This window comes from Crocodylus porosus, unplaced genomic scaffold (assembly GCF_001723895.1).
Source record: "Crocodylus porosus isolate Cpor-Errol unplaced genomic scaffold, CroPor_comp1, whole genome shotgun sequence".
NCBI classification, from domain to species: domain Eukaryota; kingdom Metazoa; phylum Chordata; order Crocodylia; family Crocodylidae; genus Crocodylus; species Crocodylus porosus.
In genome coordinates, this window is record NW_017728911.1 from 23,619,292 (window position 1) to 23,629,033 (window position 9,742).

At 44.6% G+C, this 9,742-nt stretch overlaps 1 protein-coding gene across 2 annotated transcripts in view; it reads left to right on the plus strand.

The window, feature by feature from the left end:
• The first annotated feature begins 1,160 nt into the window (after positions 1 to 1,160).
• Positions 1,161 to 9,742, plus strand: part of SPATA5L1 (spermatogenesis associated 5 like 1) — a 22,658-nt gene continuing 14,076 nt past the window's right edge. For both annotated transcript variants that reach the window (XR_002100772.1, XM_019533653.1), the window contains exons 1-5: positions 1,161 to 2,325; positions 3,992 to 4,180; positions 6,433 to 6,591; positions 7,410 to 7,619; positions 8,034 to 8,261. Coding sequence is in view for 1 of the 2 variants with exons in the window: in XM_019533653.1 (XP_019389198.1) it covers positions 1,243 to 2,325; positions 3,992 to 4,180; positions 6,433 to 6,591; positions 7,410 to 7,619; positions 8,034 to 8,261 (1,869 nt within the window). In the remaining variant the exon portion in view is untranslated. The remainder of the gene's footprint in view (positions 2,326 to 3,991; positions 4,181 to 6,432; positions 6,592 to 7,409; positions 7,620 to 8,033; positions 8,262 to 9,742) is intronic.

Genomic DNA, 9,742 nt, shown 5'->3' on the forward strand with positions numbered 1-9,742 from the left:
ACGGAGCAAGGTCTTTTGGGGCAAGATTTATTTTGCTGTTTTTACACACATACCTTCTATCAACCGGTCTTGTGGCCAATATGGTTCACTTGACAGTCCAAAACACACCTTTACAATTACACCATTCTCATTCCTATTATAACTACATTATGCAGCCATGTGCTATGCTCCTACATGTCCATCACTACCACATTTACCCTATACAATCATGCAACTGACTGCCTCAGTGCCCTCCCTTCCCCCTCACCCAGTCCTCAGCACACTTGGCAGATGCTGTTGCACCTCCTCCCCTCTGCTCTAACCAGTACCTCTTGCCCTATGTTGCTAGAGTTAAGAGTTAGCTGAGGAAGGGGTGGTGACCTAAAGCCCACAGAAGCCGTGGGTTAAGGGCCAGACCAGGGCAGGACTCTTTTTTTTTTTTTTTTGCAAGTCCTTGCTTCCCTTTTGAAAGAAGTCTGCAGAGCCCCAGGGCCGCCGGGAACCTCAGCTTTAGGGTTTCCGACCCTCCAGGATCACCCTGGAGTCTCCAGGAATTCAGTACAAGTCTCCAGGAGATACTGGGAGTCCCCCTAAAGATAAATGATAGGGCATTCATTTAAACGAAAACTGCATGTTGAATCCCATTTATACAGCAGTGCAATGAGTTTTTAAGATGTAAGAGTATTGTGCATTTGCCTTCCTGATGTAGTCATCCATGTCATGTAATGAAACCTCCCGGAATAGATTCAAACAGCGGTGGCGACCCTGCCAGCCCGGGGGGGGCCGCTCTGTTCGGCTGCTTCTTCCCACTACAGCCCCGGGCTCCTCACGGCGGCTTCCGACCCACGGGCACTGCTCCAGCGGCCCCGACGCGGAGCTATCCGCACACCAGGACACCTGCCTTGCTTGAGCGAGCAGCTTGACCCCCCCGCCCGCGCCGGGCCGTCGGAGCAGCACCGGGGACAGTCTATGAGACCGGGCGAACCGGGCGAACCGGGCGCTGAGGCAGCAGCGTGAACCAACCAACTACAACACCTCGCGACTTCCGGTCGAGTGCGCACGCGCAATCCGCGTGCGCCTGCGTAGTAGCTGCAAGGGGGACCCTTTGTAACACGCTGGCTGTGACTTCCGGCGTGATTTTTTGGTGGCGGGCTGCGGGGCTGTGGCTCTGTTTTCCCCCGCCCTTCGGGGCTCGGCTTCCCTGCCCGTGGAACAGACCCCTTCCTCCCTCGCAGGCCTTCAGCAGGGAGAGCCTGCAGTCCCATGGAGCCGGCTGTGTTGAAGCTGCTCCCGCCAGACCCCGGGGACCAGGGGACGCAGAGATGCAGGCTGGGCCCGGCCGCGCTGTCCGCTCTGGGCGCCAAGATCGGCGCCCCGCTGAGCGTCGCTGCCCCCGGAGGCTGCTGCCTGTGCACGGCCTGGCCCCGGGCCGACCTGGCCGACGGCTTCCTGCAGCTGGATCCCAAGTGCGCCACCCCGGGCTTCGCCGCCGGCTGGTCGCGGGGTGGGCCCGCGGCGCTGCGGCTCAGCTGCCTGCGGCTCCTGGCGGGGCAGCGCCTGCGAAGAGCCTCAGTGAAAGTGGTTGTGAAGAGCCTGGCGCTGAAGAGGGCCGCGCCGGCCGCGGTGCTGCAGGAGGTGGCCCGGGAGCTGCTGAGGAACGTGTATGTAGCTGTGGGGTACGTGGTGGAGGCTGCCCTGAGCCCCGTCTGCCCGGTGGTTTGCGTGGAGGTCCTCTCTCTAGATCCCCCGGCAGAGGAAGCCGGCCTCGTCACTGCCAAGACGAGTGTCCACGTGAAAGAAGTAGTCACCCTAGAGCGGTATCGGCCTTCCTCACAGGCCACCCAAAAGGTTTGCGTGGCCGGACTGGACGACGTGACCAGGTCACTGAAAGAAATCGTGGATTGGCCTTTGCGTTTCCCCCAGACCTTCCAGAAGCTGGGCTTTTCAGCCCCCCCTGGTGTGCTGCTGGTGGGCCCGCCCGGGGTGGGCAAGACTCTTCTGGTGAAGGCCCTTGCCAGGGAAGCGGGCGCTTGTCTGCTCTGCATCAGTGGCCCGGCTGTATGCGGCTCCAGGCCTGGAGAAAGCGAAGAGAATTTGCGAGCAGTTTTTGAACAAACCAGACAGATGTCACGTGAAGGGCCGACCATTCTCTTCATCGACGAGATTGACTCTTTGTGCCCAAGACGAGGAGGTGCAAACAACGCTCCTGAAAATCGTGTTGTCGCTCAGTTGCTAACACTTATGGATGGCATAGGTGGGGAAAATAAGATGGTAATTATGGCAGCAACAAATAGGCCTGATGCTTTAGATCCAGCACTGAGGAGACCTGGCAGATTTGACCGAGAGGCAAGTAAAACACGTTTTCTTCACTTCTGGGCACTAGCACGATGTGCCGTGTTATCTCTGTCTCTAGTCATAGTGTGCTGTGGAGCTCCGCTGGGAGACTGGACTCGGTGATCTGTTCTCCCCACAGACTATGATTTGGGTATGGTAGACAACAGCTACTCCTTTGGAAAGGGAAAGTCCTGACTCATTGAAAGGTATCCTGCCAAAGATGGGAGGAGAAGAGGCCTTTTTCTGCTTTTGATAAAGATTTGGACCAGTTTCCTTTCCTATGTTTAGTTTTAAGAATTTTTTGGGGGGGAGAGGGGTTACAGCAGAGGGCTGTAATACAAGTTTATGTTACAGCCTCATTATTTTTACAAAATATGGCATGTTATCTTTACTAGGAATTTAAGAACTCTCACAGTTATCTATCTGTGACTGAAAATTAGTGCATATCCTTCAACTCCCTAATTGCATGTTGTGATACAGTTTTGTTCTTTTATTGTCTTTCCATGAACTCAACAGCTCTTTAATCCTGTGAAGGGCTTAGTACATAGGTGTACTGCAAGGTGGTGGACCCTAAAACTTAAGCAGATTCTGATTGGTCTTACTTTAACACACTTCCTATAATTTATGTACTCGTCTCTGTTTTCTGTACCTACAAAGCTCTTGATGCTACAGATTGTTTCTGGGGAGCATCTACTTTTAGTTCAGTGACACTTAACCTTTAGTGAGTGGTGCAGTCCCAGTCTGTAGACTAAATCTTGCAGGCAGTGCGACCCTGCACACCCTCATGATCCATCACGCAGGTCTGTGTTGTTCAGCTCTGGAAATTGTGGTGACTAATGCTGCCACTGCTGTTATGCCACCAAATTCCTGAACCCATGGGGAGCCCTGTGGGCTAGATGACACAGCCTCACGGGCCAGAGGCTGAGTATTGCAATTTTAGTTTATTCTACATATTAAAAATGTAGTTAGCTCAGTTTCATAGGAGATGAAGTATTCATTTTTCCATTTTCTTTCTTTTTCTTTTCTCTGACTTGAATCCTGCATTGTGTGTTGTTGTTTTTTTTACAGAAAAGTGTATAATCACCAGCTTGTGTTTTTAAGTTGTGTAGAAATTATTATTTTGCTACTTATTTTAATTTTTAGATGATTCAAAGTGTGGCTTTTTAGATGGTGGATGGTAGTGGCTGCAGAATTGTTTTATAAATGAGCTATTAACTGAAATAGTACTCACCTGAAAAATAATTATAAATTGACTATATTTAAATTTATTACTCGTATAGACATACAAAAAACTAGAACTCTTGGTTCCAAAATGATACCTTTTATTAGACCACCTGGAAAATGGCTATAAAATTGTCCTTTTCTGCAAGCTTTCGGGATCAAAGTCCCTGCATCAGGCTCTGGGAAAAGTATAGATGGTACAAGATGGTAAAAAGTCCCCATAAGTAGGAGCTGAAGATGGAAGTCTGTCTCTCTGGGTCCATGAATGTCTTTACGTGTATAGTGCTTTTGATATTCAAAGTACTGGATAACCTATTAATTAGTCCCTGTGAAACAGGAAATATTCCCCTCAATATACACTGCCGGCATGTGAGACACAGGGTGGTGACTTGTCTAAAGATAGAGAAAGAAAAATATAGGAACTCCTGGGAATATTTGTTTACTGTATTTGTTTTAGGTTATCATTGGGACGCCAACACTTAAGCAAAGAAAGTCTATTCTACAGTTGATTACTTCTAACATGCCTGTCTCTACTGATGTTGATTTGCTTAACCTGGCAGAAATAACGACGGGATATGTTGGAGCGGACCTTACAGCACTCTGCCAAGAGGCTGCCATGCGGGCTGTGTTCCGCTGCTCTCATATGGTATGGACTCAAGACAGTTTCTGAATCAGAAAAAACTCACATTTGGGACTTTCCCCCCACTAATGCCCTGTAGTCTAAATACTCAGGAAAATTAATAATTCCAGGATGGGAATATTCAAAATTAGGGGTGCACTGATACAGATTTTGGGGGCCAATACCGATGGCTTATTTTTTTAAGGAGGCATATCAGCCAATACCAATTCGACTTCCAGTATAGCTGCATGCAACTGGTAAGTCTGTTGGGGGGGGGCAGATAAATGCCCCCCACGTTGAGGGAGGAGTGGGGCTGGGGTAGGCTTTGCCCAGCCAGGGTAGGCATGGGATGGATCTATGGCTTGTCTCGGGGGGCATGGGGAGAGGGGCAGCGGCTGGTCCTGGAGTGGCTCCTCTGCTCATCTGGCAGTTCCCACTGCTCATCTGTGGGGGGAGGGGGGGCATGTGCCCCAGGATCTGCACAGGGTAGGCTGCAGTTGCAGGCTGGGGCCAAGGGCTGCACTGCCCTGGGAGCGTGGCCCCCAGCCCCAGCTTTCCCAGCCTGCCCTGCACAAATCCAGGGGCACACTTCCATCCATCATCGTCCCTTCTCCCTCCCCCACCCCCGGTCATCCTCCCAGATGAACAGTGGCAGAAGCCACCATAAGAGCATCACTCGCAGACGATCCGATATCAGACCAATGTATTGATGCACCTCTATTCAAAATAAACTGGAAAATATTTTACAGATGTGAATATACAGCTTTGCCACAGTCTTTCAGTAAGAGACTGGTATGTCCTTCCTGAGTGAAAAGGTGTTGTGAAATGTGGTTATTCTCTCCATAATTTAATTAACACTGCAAAGCAGAGATTAAGTTTTTTTGGTTGACAAAAAATAAATGCTAGTAATCTTTTCCACCAAAGTTCTCTTTTATATGCTACAAACAAGTTATATAATATTTTGCTTTTAATAAGACTGTGTAGCTGTGTGCCATGGTTTATTTTGTGTGGCTGGATGTAATATGCATGTACAGGCGAGAACCACATAGCTACAATTGCCCATGGTTCAGTAATATGATTTCTGGGATGTTTTAGAGTTGGGTCTCAGGGAAGCATAAACTTTCTTATCTGTCCTGACTGCTAGGAGAAGGCAGGTTTGCATTGCCTCCTTGTCCATGAAGTTGGAACGTAGTGACAGAAGAGAAGTCAAGATATGCTTCCCTGAGACGTGCATCCAGAACACTGTAACACAACAGGAAGTGCTGCCTTCCCTGCATTGTGAGAAGCAGGAATGTTGTATAAAATGAAATAAACAGTAAAAATAAATGTGGCCACATGAGCAGCAATCATTCTGCTAAAAGATGGACAAAAAATAAACCAGAACTGCCTCTGCAAAGTACAACTTGCTAGTAGTTTCTGCAGTCTTCAGCAAACAGGGAAATGAACAGCACACCCGGATAAAAAAAGGATCCAACAGCTCCTAGACTTTAGGGGGTTTTTTAGCATTTACGACTGACGTATACAACACTGCTTTTCTTTGTGATGCATTTCTGCTAACTACCTTCATAAATTTAAGTCATCACTGATTAGTAGTATAGATAGAACTCAGGTATTTTTAGATTATATCACTATAAGCTGTCTGAGACTGGTCTCCCCTGAAGCTTCCAGTGTTGTCTGAGGAACTACTGCTGATGAATCAGGATGACAAAGTTCACTTATTTTGGACGAGGCTAAGCAGAGCTATGAACGGTACCTGGGCTGTGATTAAATGTTATGTAAATTGCAGATGAGAACTAAATAGGTATGTGTCTGTTTTAGGTTTTTTGGATTGTGGCTAAACTATAGGATGTTTGAGGTGAGCCTTGCAGTCAGCTATGTTTGGTACATAGCTAAAGTAAATTCAGTAAATACATAAGTAGAGAGATTTTACTTGTATCCTGGAGAATCTAGGTATTTTTGTAGACTAAAACTATCAGTAGTTTTGCCTTACTTGGGTACTATATAGCAGAACTATATCGAAGAGAAAATCAAAGCACGTCCTTCTCAAATATTAATTTCCTTAAAACAGTCCAGCCCTGTGCTATAAAAAAAGCCTATCCCATCGCAGCAAATGTGAGCTACTTATGAGTGTACAATATACCATACGTAAATACAAACATGCACCACAAGGCAAGAGTTTTGTTTCACCTATTACATGTTTTGAGCTTTAAGTTATTACTGGTATAAAGGCACAAATAGTGCTTCACTTTTTTTTATTTCTTCTGCGTGCATTTCTTCAGGATTTGGATCAGATTTTGATTAATACAGCAGATTTCTGTGAAGCTTTCCGAAAGATTCGACCATCCTCCTTTCGAAGTGGTATTGGACTAACAGACTTCAGACCTGTTACCTGGGAACAAATTGGCGGTCTTGAGGATGTGAAATTGAAGTTAAAACAGGTAAAATGTAGAGCACATTTAAACAAGAAAAAAAGATCATTTTATGCATCCATGTCTTCCGACCTGTTATATAAATAGAGGTATTGAAAGATAGACTAATACCATTTCCATGAAAAAAAAAAATATTTTAAATGGCACTGATTGCTAATTACTGCTACACTTTTCTTAAAATAAAACAAAAAATGCCTGTGCACAAGCTCTAGACTCCCCCCAGTTAAATTTACAATTTCAGAACATCACCCAAAAGTATAACCTAGAATTAGTATTTTAGCTAGTAAATATCAAAATCTGCTGTAGCCTATATTCTTCCATTCTAGTGAAAAATCTTCAGCCTTCTGCTAAAGATTCCTTTTACAACATCTGTAAGTCTGCACCATGTGGGAGGGGGAGAGACGGAGACAGTTCCAGAGCCAACATGTCCTCAGAACATACTGCCTGTTACGCCATCTCTTTTGTAACAAAAAGGTCAAATTTGTCAGTGTCTTGCTATAGCTCCAGAGTTGTGGGGTTGAGGTGCTCTGGACTTGTTCAGACCCATTTGTAAATTAATAATGTTTCTAGTCCTTCATCTGGAGACTCAAAGTGGCCTGGTGTGATGCTAGCCACTCACTCCCTCATGTTGCCTGTAGCAACCAATATTTTACAACTGCACTTACCTGGTAGACTGTTGTGCTCAAGTGGGCCTTTGAATTTGACTGGAGACTTTTGCTGCAGTAATGCTGCAAAGAGAGAAAATAATGTTATGGGCAAAATGTTGTTTGTGTTGCATCACTACATATAAAACTTAAAATGTTTCATCTTTTTTTATATATTTGCAGAGTATAGAGTGGCCTATGAAGTTCCCTCAGGCTTTTGTTAGGATGGGACTGTCTCATCCAAAGGGTATCCTCCTTTATGGGCCATCAGGATGTGGCAAAACCACACTGGTAAAGGCTGCGGCCACAAGCTGCCATTGTTCCTTTCTTTCTGTGAGTGCTGCTGACCTTTTTTCCCCTTATGTTGGAGACTCAGAAAAGATTTTGGCCCAGGTAGGTTCTGACTTGCACATGATACATAGTTGCTTAGCTACAATTTTTTATAAAGCATTAATTATGCCTGACTTTTCATTTTAAAGACATTTAAGGGCTGGATTGACCTACCTCCCTTGACTTTGAGGAAGCTGCTTCTGTTTACCCCAGCTGAGGATCTGGCCCCAAATTAACAATTAACATACTCATTCTCCTAACTCTAGTTAAGGTTAGAATTCAATAAGGAATGAGATTTTGTCTTTAGTAATTGTAAACAAGAGTGGTCTCCAAAGAGACCTTTACAATACCTTGAGTACTCAATAAAGTGAATTGGTTATGTAAAAATATAGACGAGATGTCAAAAGAATTTTTAGTTGACATGATAGAACTGTATACAGTACATACATTAATTTTATTTTATGAACCCAATAAAAGGTTTTTCGCCAAGCAAGAGCAAATGCTCCAGCAGTAGTATTCCTGGATGAGATTGATTCTATCTTAGGATCTCGGTCACTCTGCAAATCTGGACATGGTGTCCCAGAGAGGGTTCTTTCTGTCCTTCTCAATGAATTAGATGGTGTTGGCTTGAAAGTCACAGAGAGAAGAGGAAGTTATAAACAGCTCGAGGGTGAATGTCAAGAGCAAAATGAAAAAGAGCAAGAGGTATGTACATTCTCTGTAATGCAAGGAAGGATACTTATTGGTTTTTAATGTTGTAGTTATCTTCAGCCTTATATGGTCTACCTTTGCTAAAACATTAATCCATTACTAATTAAGTGACTTTTTTAATGTAAACTCATTTTGATTGAACAAAATATTAGAGACAAAATTATAACCTCTTACTATTGCTAATTATAAATATTTATTAGCTGTCATAAAGGCTATTTCTTCCTCAGGCTACTGAATTTTTTTTTTTTTTTTTTTTTACGTTAAACATGCCTTTTACGCTGCTTAGTGTTTTCCAGTCTAGTTTATTTCCCTTGTTTATGCTACTCGATCACAGAATTATCCAATGCAGTTTTAAAATCACAATCAATAGTTATTAGCAGTATTCATTTCTTTAGAAAGCTGCAAGTGCATTTTTGAGACAGCTTTTGATAAGCTGCCCTTGTCATCTTCCTTATTAAAGTTACTTTTTCTGTAATCATGTGGTGATGTGCCACTTAAAAAAATTTCAGGCGGACTTAAAGCCACTTTAAAAGAGAGAGAGGATGCTATTTCTGTATGGTACATACTTGCACTATGCCATTAAAATGGGTTTCAGTAAGGAGGAGTAATGCACTCAGTCCTATTCCTGACAGAGTGAAGAGTTCAGGTCTGTCACCACCATTATTTTACCCTTGCTCTTACTTCATCATCATTGATCCCTTTATTTCTGTCTGACTGGCTTGTTTTTAATTCCTTTGACCGTTCATATGTCCGAATACTGTGACAGTTCTTTTTTTAGCAAGTTAATATTTAATAACCTCTTGTTACCTGTTTAGCTTTCTTCTGTTTCATTTGCTGATCTCATGTTTGCTACTTTTGTTCAGTATGAATCCTGTCTAAAATGTACATTTTGAGCATTTTGGCTTTTGTTACTTAGTTTACAGTTGTTTTATCCTGAAGCCCTCTAACCCAAATGATTTCTATACACTGCATTTGATCTTAATTCTATTTAAAACTAAATTCCTGGTTACAGTTCAGGAATTCTGTAAATGACTAGTAACCATCTCTCTCTTATTATCTGGTGTCAGATTTATGTCACTGTAGATTAATCATAGTTTCATAGTTTCTAGGGTCGGAAGGGACCTGAGCAGATCATCCAGTCCGACCCCCCTGCCATGGCAGGAAAGAATACTGGGGTCAAACGACCCCAGCAAGATGTGCATCTGACCTCCTCTTAAAACCCCCCAGGGTAGGAGCCTGCACCACTTCTCTTCTAAGTTGGTTCCAGACCCTAGCCGCCCTGACCATGAAGTAGCACCTCCTGATATCTAACCTAAACCTACCCTCTGCCAGCTTGTGACCGTTCTTCCTGGTGACTCCTGACAGTGCTCGGGGGAACAGGGACTCCCCCAGTGCCTGCTGATCTCCCCTGACTAGTTTATAACAGGCCACAAGATTCCCCCTCAGCCTTCTCTTTTGGAGGCTGAACAGGTTCA